At 32.8% G+C, this 24280-nt stretch overlaps 1 protein-coding gene across 4 annotated transcripts in view; it reads right to left on the reverse strand.

Moving 5' to 3' along the window:
• Nucleotides 1-24280, reverse strand: part of LOC103657496 (pleckstrin homology domain interacting protein) — a 133268-nt gene that overhangs the window by 11121 nt on the left and 97867 nt on the right. For 3 of the 4 annotated variants that reach the window (XM_040643691.1, XM_040643690.1, XM_040643689.1), the window contains exons 25-37: nucleotides 22859-22966; nucleotides 22198-22322; nucleotides 21985-22067; nucleotides 18401-18512; nucleotides 17937-17998; nucleotides 15468-15623; nucleotides 13830-13950; nucleotides 11139-11264; nucleotides 8124-8193; nucleotides 7726-7776; nucleotides 7305-7454; nucleotides 1442-1594; nucleotides 408-571 (exon numbers count right to left, since the gene is read on the reverse strand). In XM_040643691.1, coding sequence (XP_040499625.1) covers nucleotides 408-571; nucleotides 1442-1594; nucleotides 7305-7454; nucleotides 7726-7776; nucleotides 8124-8193; nucleotides 11139-11264; nucleotides 13830-13950; nucleotides 15468-15623; nucleotides 17937-17998; nucleotides 18401-18512; nucleotides 21985-22067; nucleotides 22198-22322; nucleotides 22859-22966 — 1481 coding nt within the window. The remainder of the gene's footprint in view (nucleotides 1-407; nucleotides 572-1441; nucleotides 1595-7304; nucleotides 7455-7725; nucleotides 7777-8123; nucleotides 8194-11138; nucleotides 11265-13829; nucleotides 13951-15467; nucleotides 15624-17936; nucleotides 17999-18400; nucleotides 18513-21984; nucleotides 22068-22197; nucleotides 22323-22858; nucleotides 22967-24280) is intronic. The other variant, XM_040643692.1, reaches the window with a different exon arrangement.

Below are 24280 nucleotides of genomic sequence, written 5' to 3' on the forward strand. Positions count from 1 at the left end.
GACGAATAAAATAGTTTTATACTGTTGGATTCAATATTTGTACTATTATGAAATATGTTAAAATATGAGATTTGTAGTGGATTTCATATGGTTGTGAGCCTTTGAAAGTGAATATTTAGTGAAGGATTGCCATAAATGCTACAGTTATATGACAGAAAGCATGATGCCATCACTATCCTAAAAATGCTGTTTTACTGTATAGATTTAGCAGTTTGAATTTAAGCACTTACACTAGTATAGCTTTAGTTAAAAGATTAAAAATCCTCCACATCTTAGGAACTTGCATGTCAAATATATCATTCTGCAATATAGGGAATAGTAAAGGAAGTATTAAAAAACACCGAGTTCTATCATTTAGATGACAAAGTTATAGATCAGTTGATGCTTTTTTAAAATAAATCAAATACCTTGATGCAGCACTACTGGAAACAGAGCTGCTTCTGTTTCTTTTCTTCCTCCTTTTGGTTATTGTATTTCTTTTATGAAAACGAAGAGCAGATTTATAATCTGATAAAACTGAACTAATGTGTTCTTCAAAGAAGGCAGATAGGCGCAAACTCATGCTGTAAATCTGTGATAAGAAAAAAAGTGTTTAATCCTTCCTCAAAGGAAAATGCTTGTTCAGTAAATATTAACATATACCTTGAGTATTTTTCTAGCAAAAAGTTTTAACAATTTAAACATTACTTTTTCCCAATCTCTTTGGATGAAGAACAAAACTAAAGCATTTTTACAATTAAACTATTTTTATATTAGATTAGAAATATTTCAAGGTTTCAGATTCTTTTTTTAGAAGATTTTATTTTTAAGTAACCTCTACACCCAACAGAGGGCTCAAACTTACAACCCTGAGATGAAGAGCTGTATGCCTGATCAACAGAGCCAGCCAGGCACCCCTCAAGATTTCAGATTCTTAAAGAAAAGCCCTAATATCAATTCAGATGGCTCATGTAGACAAAATTCCTGTCAACTCTATCACACTGAAACTATCCCGGAGGTTCTGAACCTGTTCTCCATTGCTACTTAGGATTAGCATCTGTTCTTTTCATTTCATTTCCATATATCACCTTGTCTGCCCAAAGAGAGGTAAATGATATCTATAACATCACTCATTTTTATAAATCATGCACAAAAATTTCCTTCCATTAATGCAAAAAACAACTGGAAAAGTTAAGCCCACATAACCCTAATATATACCAGGAAAATATGTATGTGATATGTGTTCAAGAAAACCATTCCTAAACATTAGTGACATCATTGTTATTTTATAGAAGGAAAGAAATAGAAAGATGTGAATTCTTTTTTCCACTAGGATACCTTTAAGAACATAACAGAAAGTCAACTTTGCTCTAAATTTTAATTAAAGCAACATTTAGTTACTTAACCTACTTTTCTGATTTCATTTAATTTAAACATAAACAAAAACAATTTAATTATATACCCTTGATCTTTTGCTTGGTGTATAGGCTTTTGAATTGCTAAAAATAAGTCTGACATCTTTACATAATTCCATTGGTGACTCATAATTCCCAGCCTCTAAAGTTTCTCTAACAGTAGCAAAATCCATTGGAGTGTCAATGATGTCTCTGTAGTCCTAAGAGAAGAAAAACAGGTGGTATTATTAACATAACTACCACAAAGTATTACTACTCAGCACAGGGATTCACATACAATTTCTGTGATGAGTACAAGTCCTATATCTTTTAATAATCCCTATTTTCCTCATTAAGGCTCCTTTTTTCCTAATAATTTTTATTTTTTTCATGCCCTCTTTTTTCTTATCATTAATGGTGTTATTTTCTTACATTAAATATTTGTGTATCTGGCATCCATTCATCATAGGGCTAATTATATTAAGCATATTTTCTTATTTTCTGTATTCCTGATGCTCTGACATTTTGGGTTCCTTACAGACCTGAGGAGAGACTGCCCCTCTCAGGGCCAACCAATTCTTACAGATAGCAAAAAGGGCTGCACTGAGAACACATCTTTCATATGTAAACCAACCATCTCCTTATCTAATTCCAACAAACCAAGCCAGTATTTCCTCTGCCTTGAATTGTCCTAAGGCCAGGAACCAGACAACTAGAGACCACCCCTATTCGCCAAAGCCCACTGGAATTATTCAAACTAGCCAGTCCTAAAGCGTTTACGCTGCTCTCTCTTTTGCCTTTCTCACAGAAACCCCAATAAAGGCTCTGGCTTAAACATCTCCCTTACTTCTGTCTTCTGCCACTGGACCAAAACCTGCTGCTTCCTTTGTGGCTCTAACTGGCATTCAGTGACAACATCTCTGGGACCTGGGACCAAAAAAAATTTCCTTTTAAGCCCCATACTCATTTCCTCCTGTGGCAATGTTGACTGTACCCTATAATAACATATCCAACATGTACATTCTTAGAACAAATGGGTACTGCATTTTGTCAAATGCTTTTTCAAATGCATTAATTGATATGATCATGTAATTTTTCTCTTTTAATATGATGAATTACACTGATTTTTGAATACTGAATGAGCGTTACATCCCTGGATAAAAACCTTATTGGTCATGGTATAAAATCATTTCTATATATTGTTGAATTCTATTTGCTATTTTATTAAGAATGTTTGCATTTTCTTCTTTTGTACTTTTTTGGCCTATTTTTAATATCAGGATAATATTGATATTATCCTGGTTTCACAGAATGAGTGGAAAAGTAGTCTCTTATCTATCTTATGGAAGAGACTATGTAGAATTTGTGTTAATTCTTTAAACATTTGGTAGAATTATCCAGTGAGGACATCTGGAATTAAGAGGTTTCTTTTTTGAAAGCTTTTAATTACAAATTATATTTCCTGACTGGTTATAGGGCTATTCAAATGATCTCATACTGGGTGAGCTGTGATAGCTTGTACTTTGAGAATTGGTCCATTTCATCTAAGATGTCAAATCTGTATGTGCAGAGTTGCCTACAGTATTCCTTTATTATCCTTTTGATATCTATAGGGTCTGTAATGATCCTCTATTGCATTCCTGATATTAGCAATTTGTGTCTTTTTTTCTTTTTAGCTTTGTAAAGAGGTTTATCATTCTCATAGATCTTTTGAAAGAACCAGCTCTTGGTTTTATGGATTTTTTCTACTGTTTTTCTGTTTTCAGTTTTATTCATTTCTGCTTTTTATATTTCCTGTCTTCTCCTCACTGTAGGTTCATTTTATTTTTATTTTTCTAGGTTCTTGAGGAGAGAGCATGTGTTACTGATTTGAGACTTTTTCTCTTCTGATGTACTATTTAGTGCTGTAAACTTCCCTGCATTGGTTTAGCTTCATCCCACAAATTTTGATGTTATATTTTCGTTTATTAGTTCAATGTGTTTTATTTCCCGTTAAGACTTCTTTGATCTTAAAGATTATTCAGAAGCATATTTATTTAGTTATCAATCAAGAGATTAGAGATTTTCCTGTTACTTTTATTTCTGGTTTGATTCCACTGTGGCTATAAAGCACACTGTATGATCTCAATTACATTTGTCACTTTTATTGTTTTCTGTTTGTTCTGTTGTTTTTTTATTTTTCCCCCGATCTTCCTGTGGGTCACTTGAACAGATTCCATTTGATTCACGCATTGTGTTTATGATGATACCTAACTCTCTGTCATAATTTTTCAAAGTGTTGCTCAGGTATTTATAATATATACAAAATTATCAAAATATACTGGTGTCACACAAAAAATTAAATTCAAAATGGATTAATGACCTAAATGTGAGACCTGAAACCATAAAAATCCTAGAAAAGAACACAGGCAGTAATCTCTTTGATATCAGCCATAACAACATTTTTCAAGATATGTATACACACACACACAACGGACTATTTATTCATCCATAAAAAAGAACGAAATCTTGCCATTTGCAATTACATGCATGGAGCTAGAGAGTATAAGTTAAGCCGAATAAATCAGTCAGAGAAAAACAAATACTATAGGATTTCACTCATGTGTAGAATTTCAGAAACAAAACAAGCAACAGGAAAAAAATAAGAAAAAGAGAGACAAAGTGAGAAACAGACTTTTAATTATAGAGAACTAATGGTTACCAGAAGGAATTAAGGAGTGCACTTGTCATGATGAGCACAGAATGATATACGGAAGTGTTGAATCACTACACTGCACAACTGAAACTAATATCACACTGTATTTTAACTAACTACAATAAAAATAAAAACTTAAAAAAGATAGTGAAATAGAAAAGAACATATCCAAAGTGAAAATTGTGATTTCAGATTTTCCTGTGTAATGAAATCATATGAATGGCCTTAAAAAAAAAAAAAAAGTATTTGAAGCCTTGACTTTTTTTTTTTTTTAAGATTTTATTATTTATTTGTCAGAGAGAGAGAGAGAGAGCACAAGCAGGGGGAGAGAGGTAGGCAGAGGGAGAAGTGGGTTTCGTACTGAGCAAGGAGCCTGATGTGGGACTCAATCCCAGGACCCTGGGATCATGACCTGGGCCAACGGCAGACACTTAACCAACTGAGCCGCCCAGATGTCCCTGAAACCTTGACTCCTAAGATAGCTGTGTGTGGGTAAGCTGAAGAAGTTATGAAATTGTTTTATGCAATGGTAACATCATCTGAACAGTGTTCAACCTCTCTAACCTCTTAAGAGAAACTAACCACTTTAACAGACACTGTAATTACTTGGATATTGAATATTAGGACATACTGTCTTTACAAACTTTGCAGATTTTAGGGAAATGTTAAATATATTTATGGTAAAACACTTCATTTTTCTTGGTTTGTATCTTGGGTTTCCATTACTCAATAGAGTATATATATAGGGTAACCACGCAATACATCTCTGTTGAATAAATGAATGGGACAGACTATTTAGCAAGCTAACTTACATACAAAATTTAATTTTAAAAATCTTGCCTTAAGTATTTGATTAAATTCAATACAAAAGCTGAAGTATTAAGAATATGACTGCTTTAAATATTCTGCTAGAGTTAGGCTGACAGTTAACTCATAGTTAATTCTGAAATATAAAAAGTAATAAATCCAGTTTTCTCTTCTCCTCGGTGACAGTAATAAAAAACAGTAAATGGTCCTAAATCTTCACACCTCCCTCCATCAAGGAGTACTATAAGAAACAAGTGATCAAATTATAATTTTTTTCTTGTTTCTTCTACTTTCTGCTAATACTTTTGGCTGGTGGAAAGAGAAGCTCTAAATACTGCTCTCATTACTTTGAATACTTAAGAGAGACTACAGTCTTATATAATATTCTCTAATAAATACTGCATATAGCTCTGGTGCACCAGATATAGAAAATATGGGCTCTTATTCTCACTTTGCCAACAACTAGCTATGTATCTTGGAGAGCTGCTTAATCTGAGCCTCAGTTCAACATTTTCTTGATTTTTCGCTATTATTCCAGGTAAAGATTTTTTTTCATATACATCCTGGTCAGGAGTCATGTTTTGTCAAATGTTTATCAACCCCAGAAAATGTACGCAGCCATTAATTTCTCAAAGATTGCCCCTCTCCCATTCTGTCTCCCCTCTCTCTCACTGAATTTTTTCATCTACCTACCGTTATCTCCTAATCTTTCCGAGAGCTTAATTTCAATGATTTTACATTTCATTTTCAGAAATTCTATTTAGTTTAAAGTTTTAAAAATACCTGCCTCACTCCTTTCGCCCCTCGAGTAAGGTCTTTTTTTCCTTATGTTTCTTATCTCTCCATTTATCTCTTAAACCAAAATAACAAATCCAAGTTTAGTTGGCAGCATTTCATTTTTCTTTCTTAGTGGTGCATTAAATAAGTCATTGGTTTTAGATCTGATGAAGTATAGTATTTCAGAAATAATCTAGCATGTCAAGTTTTGGGGGAGAGGGTGCTAATATTTCCATTTGTTGCTTTTGTTGTATATATGATGGATCGCTCCCTCATACAGTTTGCGATTTTTTTTTTTTATCATTAATTAATCTGTGGTTAGGGATTGGTTTTTCCTCCCTCTGATGAATTTCTTTCTACACACAAGGGTAGCGTAAATTTGGGCTCTAAATCCTTGCAAAGTGAGAGCTTAGGGAGACTCCTCTCCTGACAGAGCACCAGACAGACACTTTTCCTCATGGAGAGAATTATACTATTGTTTTCACTGAGGGTGAAATCTTTCAATAGTCCTGATCTCAGTTCCAATTTCCCTCCTCACCTTGGCTCATATGGCTTTTTCTGTCTCTACATAGCGTTATTCTTGTGCCTCTAGAATCTAAACATTAAAGCTTTTATCTAGCTCTTCTTTTCTGTGGGAAAGTCTAAGAATACAAACATCTGCAAGCACTAAATAAACTACAACTTTTCTAAAATACATAGCTGTGTTCACCAGAAACAAAAGAGAAATCCACAGGTTCCAAAAACAAAGAGAATTGAAAACCAGAGTACTGCAGCATTAGCTCAGTTCTTCTATGAGTTTTTTGGAGCATAGGGTTCAAATTAGCCCAGTTTATCACACTGCTGGAATTAAAAACTTATCTTTTATATTCAAGATTCCACATTTCTTGATTTTTAAATGACAAAAAGGGCATTTTATGATATATATCTATTGATGAAATTTCTCTATTTTCATCATTCACGTTATAAAACATACATAAAAAAGATAACGAGATTAGAGGATACCACATCTGCATCATGATCTCTTATAAAATATTTCATTTTTATTTTCATTTGAAACCATGAATGTTATCTAAACTGTACAACCTTTAATGACTGAATAAAGGAATAAAAAAACACTTTAAGCTATATTTAGATAGCTAAGACTGCATGCAAAAATAAATATTCAGATCAGGTTTACTCAATCTTCCTACCATGAATTCTATAAATATAATAATGCTACCTGGCATTTGTATATACTGCTATAGTTTAAAGGCTATTTTAATGTATTCTCATTCCATCCATAACCCTGTTGGGAAGGTTAGGTAGGTACTATTATTCTTGCTTCCTAAATAACTGCCATAATAAATTCTTAGAGTTAGTGTGGGAAAGAAAATTGTAAAAAAAAATTTAGATGAGAAAAAAAAAATGACTTACTCAAAGTTGTACAACTTTAGGTAAGAGCTGGAATCATAACCCAATTCTTTGTGGAGTCTTAGTTTGGGGTTCTTTCTGTTTTAAATACCACACTACTCAACTTAGATGCTTCATACAACCAAATAGATGACAACATGTATTTAATAATGAAGAAATAAATGATAATCATAAGAAATAACAACTTAAATGGCTAATTGTCATGTGTGAGATATAGAGAAAATATTTCCAAAAATACTTACTGGATATTCAAGGAGATCTACTGGCTGGCGGAAAGGCTCAGAATCTTCACATTGAAATATGAGATTTAACAATTCTTGACATTGTTTCTTCCATGCTTGAATATCGTAAGATTGAGCTCTGTTACGTAATCTTCTTCTAGGTTGATGGTCCTAAATGAAAATTTTCAAATATATTAATAAAATAATATTTATACAGTAAAATCTGTACTTTCAATGCAGTCTCATATAATTCGGTAATATACAGTAACTCAAATAATAGAAAATATCATTCACCTAGTTCTGAAAACCATGTATTTTGTGATGGAAACTGATTTGGAAGTAATACTTAATATGTCTCTAAAAATACTAAGAGTTAAAAACAATGCTTTTAATACATTTTAATTCATATAAAGTACTTCTGCTAAAATAAAAAGTGTCTTACCTTTCTTTTTCGGGTAGAAGTTCCTGGCACATCAGCATCTTTCTCTTCTTCCTTTGAAGTAAGAATTTATCAGATTCATTAAACATTCCAGATTTCATTTTATACTCTTTAGAATTAACAGTGTCTATCACAGCTGTTTATATGCCAAATATTACCTTTACACTTTGGAAAACCCATAATGTATATGCTGGAACATTTTACTGATTCATTAGAAAGTCCCCCCACAATGTTTTTAGTAATTGTAACAAGAAAATTCTGGACCACTTTTTTGAAACTACAGCATTAGCCAAAAATAATTTTCATAATACCATTTATCTGAAAACTACTATGTGTAAATTTCTTTTTTATATACAGAAAAAGAACACAGTCTGAATGATGAAATATGAAATATGAAATACCTCAGAGTCAGACAAAACTTTCTTCTTCATTGAATTGTACAGTGGAATTAAGTTGTAACAAGTCTGATCCCTAAACAACAAGGCAATGTTAGTATACAAGAGTAGAGTCATGAGATTTTTTTTTCCCCCTTTAAAATCTGTTACCAAAACCAGATTTTAAGATAAAGCTTGAAGCTGAAGGCTTTCTTCATTGGTTGACTCCAAAACTCTATACCCACCCACCTGCCCCTGCCTCTCCACCTTACCTGGAGCTTCCAATTTGGCTATTTCTTTACATGAAACCCAATTCTCACCTCCCAGTCTTTGCTCAGATCACTGCTGTGTGGGGGACACCTTCTTTCATTCCTCAGTACACAAAGGAAAGCTATTATATGTACTGTCTTCTAATTCCTTTTTTTCATTCTTAAATGTTTAGTCATTTCCTAAAATTTTGTCCTTTAGTCATCTTCCCTTGTCACTACAGCTTTTGCCCTCATAATCTTATATATCTGCAGTTTATCTGTGTAAATGAATTCCAAATTCCTGTAATTTGGTTGGACTCTTCTCCTGAGATTCCTACCATCATCTAAAATTTCACATGTCTAAACCTTATTTTCACTTCCCAGACACTCTTCCCCCTCCTCCTATTTTCAACAGCATTACTATTCTCACAGTAATGCATGGGTTTTCACTATTTCTTCTTTTGCCTCCTTATTAACCCAATCACTGGCCAAGTTCTGTGATTCTACCTTCAAACTTTCTTGGCCTCTGCCTCTTTCTCATTTCCATAAATTAAACCCTCATCACCTCTTAGTTGGTTAGATGTAGCAATCAATCTGCTTTTTATGTTTTTTGTCTCTTCCCTATCAGTTAAGATTAGAAATGCATTCAAAGCCCTCCACGATCTGGCTCAAACTCATGTTCATAGCATTGCATCCCTATTATGTCTGCTCATGTATTCTCTACCTCACCTGATTTAAAGTGCTTAATTCCCTTAATAACCTTTTACTTTCCTACCTCATGCCACTCCTTATCCCTAGAATGGCTTTCCTTTCATCTAACTTCTCCTAAATCAATATCTACCTTGTCCATAACACCCTAAAACATTTCTCCCCTGTACCTAAAACTCCACTGTCATAAGCTGGAAGTGATCCTCATCTAAACTTTCATACAGACTTTCTTGTTAGCTTTTCCGTATATTATAGTTACTTAAAATTCATCTATGAAATCGTGTTAAGAGGGTAAATATACATTCCTCTCTATCTCAAGTATCTCTCACACCACCTCATTATATACCCTATTGCTTGAAATTTGACTAAATAACCCAATTAAAAAATAGAATAATCAAAATTTCAAGATATACCTAACATTTGAAAATTACTGTCAGCTAAAAATGTATAAACAAATTATGTACCTCTAAGAAATGCCAGGGATTTATTTTTAGATATATACAACATAAATGCTTTAAATAGTAATCTATTCTAATAAGGTATTTCAAAATAACATTTGAAAGAAATACATTTTTATTCCAAATAAAATACAGACTATTCCAAATATAAAAATAATTGTTTCATCTAAATTATAGCACTAACGTGAATTTACATATCATGCGATTCCATTAATTCCTGTCTCTTTGGAAAGAGAAACATACAAATACATATAATATAAAATTATACACTATAAACCTTATAGTTAAAATATTATAAGCCATTATAATTAAGTTAATAAACAATCTTCCAAGAATAACTAATTCTTAATTACCAATTTTACAGGGTTGGAGGGGAACACAAGTATAGTAAAAATAGCCCCCAAACCATTTGGAAGGCAACAGGTTTCTTTAGAGAGTAAGGTAGAGGGTAGGATATAACATTTACCATACTAATTTTCTTTGGTGTTTTCTTATATTGACATTACCTATATTCCTTACCAGAAAAACCCCTAACACCACAAAAGGAGCCCCTATGATTATTCTGAGTAATGAGATGAAGCTGGAGATATCTTTTTTAAAGAGCCTCAATAATCCCAGCATGTGAAAACGAAAGTTGACACCAGCTGAGTATTTAAAATTAAATTATAAAATAGATTCTCTTTTTACCAGAAAAAATTATCCAATATAAATAACCTTAATATGAACTCAAAAGTAGTATTTTATACAAAACAGAAGTCATTCCTGTGGTTTCAGTTTAGATTAGAAGGCTCAATTCATTCTACGGCTATATGAAATTCCTAAGGTAAAAAGTAAAAGTGTTGGGGCGCCTGGGTGGCACAGCGGTTAAGCGCCTGCCTTCAGCTCAGGGCGTGATCCTGGCGTTATGGGATCGAGCCCCACATCAGGCTCCTCCGCTATGAGCCTGCTTCTTCCTCTCCCACTCCCCCTGCTTGTGTTCCCTCTCTCGCTGGCTGTCTCTATCTCTGTCGAATAAATAAATAAAATCTTAAAAAAAAAAAAAAAAGTAAAAGTGTTGCTCTCCCTTAAATAGCTATAGTTATCATTCTTGGTATGAAATCAATGAATGAGGAAGTAAACGTGACTTTTAATAAGAATCTTGAAAGTTAAATTTAGTTTCTGGTTGGACTACTTAAATACTGTTTTATAAACTTGTCAGGGGCAATATAATGTTAAGATGACAAATTCTTAGATCGAAGACACTCATGTACTATGAAAATTAAACATGTAAACCTCTAAAACTGTTTCCTTAACTGTTAATTACAGATAGTGATATCTCCTACCTGTAATTATTATTTGACTTAGAAGAACTATTTTAGGTAAAACATTACATATTCTATACAAGCTTACCCTCATTATTATTGTCCAACAGCTGGACTTAGAGAAGGATCCATTTTTTAAATGTTAACTGTAGAACATAACTGTAACACAACTTTCATAATGTTTAGACAGACATTATATGCTTTCTATTCTGAATGGAACTAGTTTACAGCACAGCATGTGACATATATATAAATAATTGCATTTCACATTTTTACCTTTTACATCTTAAAATATTGACTTTAATTAAGTGTGGAAAAACAACTCACTTTATAAAATGTAGAAGAAGATCAGTCACAAACTTAGCAGATTTCACAATAGGGCTTCCAGGCTCATTAAATGTTCGTGTATTATGTTCTATGTATCGAACTTCCCACATCAGGGAAGAAACTCGCCTTAAACAAACAAAACACAAAAGTCTTAACCTCATTATATTTAAAAGTATTTGTGCACAATTTAAAAGCAAGGCATTCTAAGTTTTCAATTATAGTCTTATCCAACTACAAAACTCACAACTTAAAAATTTAAGGAGATATATAACCTTATTTGTGTTAGGGGAAATATAAGAGGAGCAACATTAATTGTGTATTTGCATAGAAAATCTTGCACCAGATGACACACACTAGATTATTAACAGTGCCTTCTCTTCTTTCTGAAAGTAAAGAAAAATCCAAAGACAACTTCTAGAGTATCATCCAATATGTGGTCAGTCCCACTTAAAGTAACAGGGAAGAAAATACTCAGAAAATATTACTGATATTGATGTGTGAACAGAAATACAATTATAATTTAAAAAACATATACAATTATGGATACAAAAGCATACACACAAGGTTTATTTATTCTAATAACAGAATCACAGGCATCTTCAGAGCACTCTACAGAAAACTGTAAAATAAGGCTTTAGATTAATGCCAAGCAGGGCAAACTGATTAGTAGTAGTTTAACAAGAGACAGAACCAGAAGTATCACAGAGGAAAACCATCAACTCTAAGAAATCTGAAGCCAATGAGTAAAGGAGAAACAAAAAAGGTTGAAACAGTGAAAAAGCACATGAAGGCATAATTTTAAAATTAAATAAGAACACAATTTGGGTCTATATTTTCAGGTTCAAGAATAGGGAGTTTCTAATTGTAAGGATTGTATTCTCAGGTTTTTCTTATATTGGCTACTAAACTAATGCCAAAAAAGCCTATTTAAGCTGTAATGTACCCTGAAATATAGTATACCTTAGCAGTTACCATGTTGAGTAGTATTTCTATGAGAAAGTATATTTACAACAATAGTGGGAGATGTCACAAGCTTATCTTTGTAGTTGTAGTCCAACGATTACTGTATAGTAACAACTCTATCTCCCTGTTTTTCTCCCCTATCTTGTTCCATCTCTGAAGCACTAAGTCCACTTCCTAAGGCTTAGCGATTTAGGGGTGTACGGAAAAAGGAAGGATGCAGCTAAAAATTTCTTCTCCATTTTCTCTTAAACTTTTAACATGTGGTGTTGAGAAAGATATGAAGAAATGTACTATGAAGGTAAGATGGCTGGGAGGCATATATCATAGTGATTTCCTCCTCATCTCTACGCTTTTGACAAATATCAGTAAAGGAACAGCAGAAACACCTAACTAAGATCAGAAAAATCTTTAGAACCTGAAATTTAACATTTTAGTTTTCTTCATTTCAGTGGTTCTCAATGATTCTGGGTGAGAGATGCTACCTCATATTTGGCAATGTTTAAAAACATTTTTCCTTTTTACAACTAAGGGCTGCTATTGGCATCTCAAGGGTAGAGGCAAGGATAGCTCCTCACAATGAAGAATTTTCCAGCCCCAAATATCAGCAATTCTTTTGTTGAGAAACCCTGCTTTAGTAAATTAAGGAACAATAAGTGGTGTTTTCAGTGCCAGATACACAAAGTACCAAATTAGAATTATAATTTAAGTAAAAAAAAAACACCAAAAGCACATTATATATTAAAAAATACAAAGTACAAATAAAAGTTTCCCTAAGTTAAAATGAATAATATAAAGAATTGCAGTAATACAAAACTGGCCACAATTTTTTTTTAATGCGATCATTTAAATTAAAATGTTGTAGGGTGCCCGGGTGGCTCAGGTGGTTAAGTGTCTGACTCTAGATTTCAGCTTAGGTCATGATCTCAGGGTTGTGAGATGGAGCCCCAAGTCAGGCTCCACACTGGGTGCAGAGTCTGCTTAAGATTCTCTCCCCCGCTCCACTACACCCACCACTCTCGTTCTCGCTCTCAAATAAATAAATAAATAAATAAACAAAATGTTGTTAGTCTTCTAAGCAAAAGTCATGAAAACTAAAGTATGATTTCATTATGTGAAAGCTAGACTTTAAATTCACTTTTCTGTAAAGACATTCCAGGCAATAAAACTACAATGCCCATCCAAGATTAGAACTCAATGTTTACTGAAATTGTTAACCAGATGATGCAAATTAATTGAAATCAGGTCTTTTTTAACTCTGTATTTCAAGCTAACCTACAACTATGAAAAACAGCCTGAATTCCCAATTTCAAGTACTTATAAGCTAAATATTAGCAAAATGAGAAAAAATACGCAACTTTTTAATACTGTTCAATGAAAAAAAAATCCATGAAAATATATTTCAATGTGATTTCTAGGAGAAAACGAAATACTCTGGCTTGCTTTATAAATTACAGTGTGAAAACAGTGAACATCAACTTGTATTAGCAACTAGAAAAAACTGTATCTATGAATTATGTTCCAAGTCTATACACCTACAGTAGCATTACCATCCCAGGGAACTTGTTAGAAATGCAGAACCCGCAGGTCCTACTAAAATTACTGAACCAGAGACTGCATTTAAAAAAAAAAAAAAATCCCCAAGTGATTTATATGCACACTAAAGTTTGAGAAACACTCAAGGATCATTTAGTTTTCTTTTGATAGTGGCTACAGCAAATGAGTTCTAACCTGTAAAACCTGTTTTCCAGTCTTTGTTTAATTGTACTTAAATCCGTTGGATATGCCACTACAGTGCAATACATGGGATAGGCTTGTAGATCCACAGGGGCCACAAATGCTGAAGCAATATCTAGAATAAAAAAATTAGTTTATGTTTTTTATTGTTTAAAATACTTTACAGACAATTCTGTTTGAATTAAGACAAATTCTGATCCACATAACCATTAGACTGCCACTGTCTTTTCATAGTAAATACAGTTTAACTAGCTTAATACAGTCTCACTGCTTATTACATCTACATTTACACTACAAAATTCTAGGGATACTTATTATTCAGATCCCTTAGAAGAAATGACAGACAGTATATAAATCTGACCTATTAAGTACACATACATTTCTATACTTAAAACCTGGCCATTCCTGAATCTGTAGGTTTTTGACAGTCATTCTGTCATTAACACTGTAATAACAGAGTCCATTCAAATGTAACCTGACTTTCTCAAAACTTATCACCTTAACAACTTAATGCTGTGAAATATTACACAAGCACTCAGAGGAAGAAAAAGATCCAGAAGTCTTTGACTCAATGTCACTGACCCAAATGGACACAGTAAACTGGTAAAAATCTAAAACCTGGCAAAGATCACTCTATTTTTTTGCTCATTCACGTACAGTATAAGACAACGTCCTGTGCTAAAATACTACTAAAATTATTTAAGATCATATTTATGACACTCTTTAAATAAAGTGTTGCCATATTAAAAAAAGATTTCAGATGAAAATATTATCCAATATGTGTCTCCAGTGTCTTCACCTCTAACTCATGATAATTTTCTCCTCTTTGAAGCTTGATTCCTTACTGACAGGGCAGTTTGCTATAAACCACCACACTAGTTTATAGTTGTTTTGGAAGCCCAGAATTCAGATAACCAAAAATTTTGCGGTCCTTGTTTTTTTTTTTTTTTAAATGAGAGTTTTTAAAGCAGTTCACTATTCTTTTCCTTCCCCTTATAAGTATTCTCTTGTTTATATATTCATGAAGTTAAGGGGAGAACTGGTACAGCAATCCATATAGTTGTGGTTCACCTTTCAACCCTCCTCTCCCAATTCACATCATGTCAGCTTACTTACGTTGAAGAATTTCAAATCGGGTTCTGGAGCATCCAGATTTTTCACAAGTACCCCTGGCATTTCTGGAGGCCCTCACTACTCTAAAATTCAGCTTGAGCAACCCCATTTTTAACTGTTCTAGACACCTAAGTCCTATGTAAGTTCTCATTTAAAAAAAAGAAATTCCACTTGAAAATATTTAAAAACAACTGACATGGGGGGCGCCTGGGTGGCACAGCAGTTAAGCGTCTGCCTTCAGCTCAGGGCGTGATCCCAGCGTTCTGGGATCAAGTCCCACATCGGGCTCCTCCGCTATGAGCCTGCTTCTTCCTCTCCCACTCCCCCTGCTTGTGTTCCCTCTCTCGCTGGCTGTCTCTATCTCTGTCAAATAAATAAATAAAATCTTAAAAAAAAAAAAAAAAAAAAACAACAAAAAAAAAACAACTGACATGATACTGTGAAAAAAATTTTTTATTAACATTTTTCCTTTCCTTTCTGCCAGTTTTTCTATATTCCTGTGTTACTATTATTATTTACCTAGTGTCATCAACTGGTTTATTCCTGCAACAATTCTTTCACATTCTTCATCCCTGGGATTGGAACCCCATTCTCCATCAAGAGGTTTATAGATCAATGATCTGCATTCAACATCAGTTAAAGGAACACTAGTACCTAGTTCCTCAGGAAATACAGCTGAAATACACAGAAAAGCAAATTTAGTGAAAATGTGATTTTTGCAAATATTTAGGTTACCTTTAGAAAGCAGAGTTGACATTGTCAAAAAAACCCTAAAGTATAATTCTGTAAAGATCTGGTAGGTATATTCCGTGTTTTCATTAAAGGAAAGTATGTTTCAAGGGTCAGTAAAACTTATTTTTTAAAACACTAATTTTATAAATAATTCTCTAGATGAGCATATAATTACTTCTCCAAAATTATACCTGACAACTTGCTCTACTATCAGTTTCAGGTAAAGGACAAAGTATTTCAATAAAACGATGCTTAATTTGCAAGTTTCCTGAATCATTTCATGATATAATCTCCATATTTATGTTAATAAAACATACACAAGGTGAAACCGAACTAAAGCGGTGTTTTTCACAAATACTTCAAAGTCTTAACTTTTTTTAACCTAGAAACAGAGAGAATTATGAATACTAACAGATGATTCATATGCTTGTTGCTTTTAAATTATAAAGGTATGCTTTCTGCGTACATTAGGAGGTGGTGGTGGTGACAATAAAACCTACAAATCTGCCAAGTAACATTTCCTTTGAACTAGGCTTCATCAGAGAAACACTGAAAAATATGCTACTATTTGTACACAAAATTCTTCCTCCTCACACAATGTAATTAAACTCCACTGATGCACATGTATAGTGTACCCAGACAGAACAAAAACAAAAATTACCCCCCTCACAAATGGATATATTTAGGCAGGAAACAAACAGTATATTAATGCCACTAATTCATTTCAAGAAATACCCCAAGCAATACAACATTGACTAGGTTCTTTTCTCTCATATATAGTAGTCCAACGTGACTGTAACCTCAAACTTACAAAAAGAAGAGAAAGAGAATAAAAAGATAAGCCACGTAACATCATTACAAGTTGTTCAAGATATTTTATAGTTTTGGGATGCCAGGGTGGCTCAGTCAGTTAAGCATCTGCCTTCGGCTCAATTCATGATCCCAGGGTCCTGGGATCAAGTCCCACATAGGGCTCCTTGCTCAGCAGGGAGCCCGCTTCTCCCTCTGCCTGCTGCTACCCCTTCTTGTGCTCTCTCTCTCTCTGACAAATAAATAAATAAAATCTTGAAAAAAAGATATTTTATAGTTTCAAACAACTCTAATCTAGCAGTGAGATGAAAAATATGTTACTGGTATTAAATTTTCAAATTGATAATTTCTAGGAAGAACTAGTCTTAGAAAATATCAGCATGTCCTTTTCCTCATTTCTAAGGTTTACCTGATTGGATTTAGCTTTTTCAAGTTATCTCTGACTTTTTAGAATACAATAACTAATGAACAACTCCATTATAAATGATTATTTCTATTACGTCACAAGATCTTTTTCCTTTTTGTTTTTTAAAGTCTTTATTCTTACCTGACAGGAAAAGTGATATATTGTGGGAGAAAAAAATATAGAATAATGTAAAAGATAATTTGTGGAAGTCCTTACAGCTCCATCCTTTATAAATAATCATTAATATTCTGGGATATATATCCTTTTAAATCCTTTTACGCATATGCAATTGTGTGGGCTGTACTTTTCAAAACATAGAAACAAAAATGGACACTGGGGTAGAAGGAAAATACAATCTGCAGGCTTCAGCCATACTGGCCTTTTCTCAGTTCCTGGAAGACGTCTACTTATTGCCGCAATGTATCATATCAGGCCATATGCAAGAAGACAGTTATTATTAGTAGTAAACTACCTACTCATGGAGGCCCTTACATGTGTCAGGCTCTATAATAAGCCCTTTACGCACATGATGTCATTTAATCTTCACAGAAGCTCTGTAGGGTATTAGTTTACAGAATTTCAAAGGTTGAAGTCCTAAAAATCTGAAGTTTCGAGTCTTAAAGAACTTGCCAAGATGACGTAGAAGATGGCAGTGATAGCGTATGAATCTACGTCACATTCAAAAGGCTGAACTCTTAATATTATGTTTTATTTTTAAGTGTTCTGAAGTTACAAAAAAAATCTTTGCTCCCAAGTGCTCACCTTTTACGAGTGACCAATAATTAGCAAAACATTTTCATATTTTGCTGTTAACTAATTTCAATCTCCCCTTTTACACTATAAATTCCAAGTGGACAAAGATTATGTCTTATTCACTTCTATGCCTTACCTACCACCAATCCAAACAGGCGTGCAGTAAGTAACTGCTGAATATTTTCTATATGCTCTTCATAACAACCTTATGCAGTAGCAAGTCAGCAAATCAGATTTCTTATTTAAGAAATTAATTTTGTAATACAAAAAGCCTAACATATACTTACCATTATTAGGAATAAGCTCCATATCCCAAGGACTCATCTTTTCTGTATCTCCATTGTCCCAGCTTAAAGGAAGGAAAATCCCTATGTTAAAAAATCTAAATATTGTGTTATAAGTTTCATAAAATTACATTATAAAAACAACTGCTTCAAGTGTTTAAAAGAAGTGTCTTTGTCACTTTATTAATAGATGGGGAAAACATTAAAAGTAACTCAAGATGGGGGTGCCTGGGTGGCTCAGTCCGTTAAATATCCGACTCTTGATTTTGGCTCAGGTCATCTCAGGGTTGTGAGACTGAGCCCTGTGCCGGACTCCACACTGGGCCTGGGGCCTGCTTAAGATTCTCTCTCTCCCTCTCCCCCTACGCCTCCCCCCCCAAAATAAATGAATGAATGAATGAATGAATAAATAAATAAATAAATAAAGTGACTCAAGGTGAACTAACATACAACAAACACTCTCTTACCAAACATTATAGCACTGAAACAAACTATCAGGGTACTCAGGCTGAAGAGGTTCCTGGCTTTCAATTGTTCCAAACCACCAAGCATCATCTATGACTGATCTGAAACGGTCACCTAGACAAGAATAAAAGCCATCTCATTACTCTGAAATGTACTGCTGCTGTTGTTACTCTTTTCTCCCAAAGTATATCTTTAAGATACTTAAGCTATCTGTATAATTTCAGGAAACATACAAAAAGTGACCTACATACTCCAAAATAAATAAATAAATAAAATCTGCAATATTGAGGAAAAAAGTTATTTAATAAACACACCAATGGGACTTACCAGTTTCCAGTACCATTTCTTACATTTTATTAGGGTAGGAGAAATTCACTCTTAGGTTAAACATTGTTACCAATCTAGAATTTAAATTCATCTTTAGGATTATGCCCAAACTCTTCATTCAAATAAAAGCATGGTTTAGTTAATTTCTGCCCAACAAGTATTTATAGTCTATCTTTAATTTCTTGCTCTCTAGAGACAAGTTCTTCCAATCAAAACTCTAGCCTAAAAACAATAAAAAGAAAACATTCAACCTGCCTTCCTTCATGTCAATCACCCTGATGTTATAACACTCATTTATACACTCACTTTCTCTTTTCTATAAAAACAAGAAAGTAACAAAAACAACTAATCTTTGTAAAATAGATAGCACTCCTTATGTTCCTTTCCTTACCCAACTGCATTCAGCTACTATCCTGCCACTAGAGCTACTTTCCCCAAAGACCCTAATAAACTATCTTCTTAGCTTCCCTCTGTGTCATATGAACACTGTAAATCACTCTCTTCCTTTCTGCCACTCTTTCCTCTTCCTTGGCCTTCACAGTATGGAGCGGTTTTTTAGGGTCTGAAAGCCTTGAGTTCAAATAACTTATCTGTGTGATTTCGAACAAATTAGTTATTTTAGAACTCATCTGAATAGGTTTCATTTTCAAACCCATAAAGAGAAAAGTATTTGTTTATATTCTTATTTTTTACCAAAAAAGATTCAAAAGTTTATAGAAACATATAGCATAAAATGAATTGAAAATTTAAAAAATAAGATAAAATGTAATGACAAAAAGGGAAGTTGGGAGCCAGGAATAAGTTAATAGAACACAACTGCATGTTGTCAAGTTATATTTTACTTTGAATGGGTATGCATTGGTGCCCAAATTTAGATTCAAAGCATTCACACAGCCAATGTTAAGAGGGAAACATGATCTATTACCAGATAGAGTCTCTAATTGCTCTTCAGATACGTATTAGTGACACTGAACTTAGTGAGAAGCTACCATATAATAAACAGCATTCTTGACACTACTACAACCTTAAACATAATGATGAGTTTCAAAGAGCTACTTTTTAAGATCCTACATACACTAATGACATTATGCTAAAGAGAAGAACTGGATAATATATGTCTAACCACAATGAACAATACTACAGAAAGATAACGAAATTAAGCAGGGAATAGAGTACACCATTAGAGTAAGCTTTAAACATTTTAAATGGCTATCAGTAAGTAGATGCATATTTCCTTAGAAGACATTATTAATCTATAAATTTAGGGAGGAAAAAAAAAGCTACAATCCACATGAGAAAATTCCAATGCACATCTACCATTTGAAATATCTCTTTGATATGTCTAATGCTTGCCATATTTATTTCCTTAGGTTGTTATCAGCTCATTTCTGGAATATTCCCAGATTCTGACTGCTAATATTTGTTCTGCAATTTATTGGCAGATGCATGTCTTTAAAAAAATAAAATTTTTCAGTAACACATGTAAATAATTTAAAAAACAAGTGTACCCAAGGCTTATAATCAAAACCAAAAAAAAAAAATCTTTAACTCTTATAACTATTTCTTCTTAAATCTAAGATTTCTAAATAATGAGTACAGAACTATTCTTGACTCATCAATTTTAGACATTAAGTACTGACCTCTCCATATAACTGTAATTATGTATATTTTATTTAATCTATATCGTTTTTATCGTAACTGTAAATATCGTTTGCTACAGAGCCAGATAGTACACAATTTCCTTCTAGAATTTTTATAATAACTGCTTCACTTTTTTTGTGATTGGTTTTCTCTGAATTTACAATTAAGTCTTCCTACGTGCTCTAACAGCTTAAACTATAGAACATTCTTCAACATAATTTCCAACAAAGTCAGATAGGTTAGGTTAATTCATCAGTTCCATTTTCTTTCTTTCCTGAAGACTTTGCTCTTGGAGGACGTCATCTTCTGAACTGGTTGTTTTACAGACTTGCTAGACAGATGCTATCCTGAGACTTCTATTGACTATTACTGGGAATTCATTTTGGTTCTTTCCTATTCTGGATTTCCCGTCTCCTGGAGGGATTCCATGTCTTTTCCTTCCTTGGTTTATTCCTTTATTTGATAGAACACATCTTTCAAAGCTTCCAGAAAAATGGTGTAATGGAATTTATATGGAATGTAAATTCTTTCTGATAACTCTCATGTCTCTAATTTTGATAACTTGCATTTCTCTAAATTTTTTTAGAGCACACATGTAAATTTCTAAGCTTACCAAGACCAAACAAGACATATCACCATGCCAATGCCTTCTAATGGCACTGGAGGAGAGATGGACTGGCCTATCAATTGATGTGCTTTTTCAAACCAAATATGCCATATATGTACCACATCCCACTCCAAGATGACAAAGAGTGGCCCTGTCTGAAAATTAAAAAAAAAAACCCAAAACTCTAATGAATTGCACATCCATATGAAAATAAATTAATGCATCTTAAATGCCTGGAAACTTTTAAGAATTTTAAAGTTTCTCTGAGTCTTGGTTATAACATTAAGTTTAAAGATTATAACAGATTAAACCAATAAAAGAAAAATGCCAGTTTAGTTTTGGTCCCAGTCCAAATTATTAAACATTTTGAATTGGAAGATGTCTTTTCTTCAAGTGTGAATTCTATTACATTTTTAAATGAAAATTTAATTCAACACATAAAACAGCTAAAGGAATAGCTATAAAGAATCTTATAAGAGTTACCAAATCTAAGAGAGAAAATGTTTAGAATTTCAGCATCAACGAGATCGGGAGAAGAACTGACCCTTGAACAATATAGGTTTGAACTGTGTAGGTCCACTTATACACGGATTTTTTTTCCTGATATAATACTACAAATGCATTTTTTCTTCCTTATGATTTCTTAATAATATTTTCTTTTGTCTACCTTACTTTATTGTAAGAATACTTATACAAAACACATGTTAATTGTGTATGTCATCACAGTAAGGCTTCTGGTCAAAAGTAGGCTATTAGGAGTTAACTCTTTGAGGAATTAAAAGTCATACACAGATTTCGACTATGCAGGGGGTCAGCACTCCTAATCCTTGAGTTGTTCAAGGGTCAACTATATTTTAAATACCTGACACTGTATCTTCGTATTTTGTTATTAATATTCCCACAAATGGCAAGAAGATTTCTGATTATCTTTTTTCTGAATCATTAAAAATAGTAAATCACTTATTATGTTAAAAATAACAAACATGTATGTCTTCTAAATAAATTACCTACCTATGTTCCACCGCCTATATTTTGCGTCATCAAACTGTTGTCTCAAGACGAGAAAATCTATAACATCAGGCATATCGTGGTATCTAATTACAAATAGAAACAAATTGATTAGCTCACATACCTTAAAATATCTAAAAGAAGTTAAAATGTATCTGAATCTTGAAAAACAATCTACAATACTAAGAAACCACTGCCTCTTTCAGTAGTCCTTACTTCATGGTAAATGATCCGCCAGTCAGTTTACCAGTATCAGGATCTAGAAAAGCAAGTTTAAGGCAGCAAAGGGTAGGCAATCCCACTTCATACTTTATGCCAACTATTTTCATCAGTTCTTGTTCCTAAGATACAGAAAATAAACCATCTTCACAAAATAAATCACAAAATAAACTGATAAACATCATCAAAACATTTCTCCATTTCAATCTTGATCTAGGTGGTGGTAATTCTGTGCATGCAAAAATTTGTGGGCCTTTGTGAAGAATTTGTGTACTTTATAGTCAACAAATTATATCTCAATAAAAATTTTTTTAAAAAGGGAAAAATTTATTGAAATACAAATTTTCCAATATAGTTCCAAAGACCTCTACATAATTTTGAACTCTGGCTGTTAAATCTAGAAATACTTATTTACAAATATGAAGTTTACCCTAGACATCAGTGTTTTCACTATAATTACACTTCGTGCTTATAAACTATCGGAATACCTAAATTCAATCTTGTGTTTCTTTGAAAATTAAATACCTCTTACTCTCTAGGATGGCTCCAATTAGAAAACCCATCTTCATGAAACAGTTTCTTACAGTGAAAAGAGTAACATTCAATACAACTTTCTACATTATCTAAAACTGCACCTTTTAAGTAATAAACACCATACCCGTAGTTCCATTTTATGCCATGGCTGTTTTTTGGGATTGATACTATAAATCTTATTTTTCCGGGCCATTTCAACATAAGCTTCATGTCCCTGTCGGAAGTAATAAACCTAAAAAGTAAATAAAGTCACAATTTTAAACCTCAAATGTTTCCTTTAAACCCAAGATGCAACGTCTCAGCTAAAACTGCAAAGAGAGAATTTAATATCCTTTCAAAAGAAATTCTAATATTTTGATATTTTTTTCTTCTTTTCCTTAAGTTGTCCTACTGCCACTTAAAGTGTTCTAAATAACATTATTTTGGTTATACACTAAGAGGATAAAATGAGCAGTTTTTTTGTTTCACTGTTTTATTTTTGGATTCAAAACAAGTTGACCTATTAAGTTGTAACTAGGAGTCGTGATCAATTTGTTATTCATGTATTTTGGTAGCAAGTGGTTTGTACATATGCAGTAAACTTTGAAATGAAAAATGTATTTATATATATATATTTTATCATTATAAAGAGAGCAAGACATATATTTATCCTCATTTTATGAAGGTCAGATTTAAATGACACTTGACTACCATCCTGGTATCTACTGGCGTTTGACACAGTAGTCTGATACCAGGTATTCTTCCCACTACAAAAAAACAGTGGAGCTTGTTAAAAAATGTTATTAAAATTTTTTAATGCTATTAAGTTCTTAGGAACATTCTGGGATATCCATTATTCTACATACTTTTATTCTATTCATTAATATCACTATTGTTCCAGTTGTTTGAAATTTCACGCAAAGAAATAATGCTGAATAATGAGAATTTACCTGTTTAAGCACGAACAATTAAAAAGACAACTTAAACATTTTTAAAGAAAATTATTCAATAAGGATTTACACACTTTCTAGTTATCCTGAAATAACATATTAAATATAATTTAATTAAGCATTTTCTTGATGCTCAAGGACCTGTTAGGCTCTATCATTGTACTAAATTACAACAATGTAGAAATGTTCTGTGCTCTTCAAGTCTTAAGTAGGGTGCCTAAATGAATTTTTTTCAGACTGCTCTTCAGAGTTACTTTTGCATTAAAATGTTTTTGTTTCCTTTTTTTTACTGGCAACTGTCACTTGCCACTTTCTATTGCTAATAAGTGCTGTTTGCTAAAGAAGCTCATATAATGTACTTCCTAATTTATTACTGCCAATCTACTGGATACCAGATGACTCTGCTTAACACTTATGCATAAAATAAGAAGACATGAACACTGGACTGGGAAATTTTGATCTAAGATCTTACATTTTCATTTCAAATTCATAAGTACACAGTCCAAAATGATGAACAAAGATACTTTCCTAAAAATGAAATATTTTTGATTCTAATAAATTTTTAAAAGATCTAACAAATTATAAACATTGTATTTAAAGGAAAACTTATCAAATAA

Source organism: Ursus maritimus, unplaced genomic scaffold, assembly GCF_017311325.1.
Source record: "Ursus maritimus isolate PB19 unplaced genomic scaffold, ASM1731132v1 scaffold_29, whole genome shotgun sequence".
Taxonomy (NCBI): domain Eukaryota; kingdom Metazoa; phylum Chordata; class Mammalia; order Carnivora; family Ursidae; genus Ursus; species Ursus maritimus.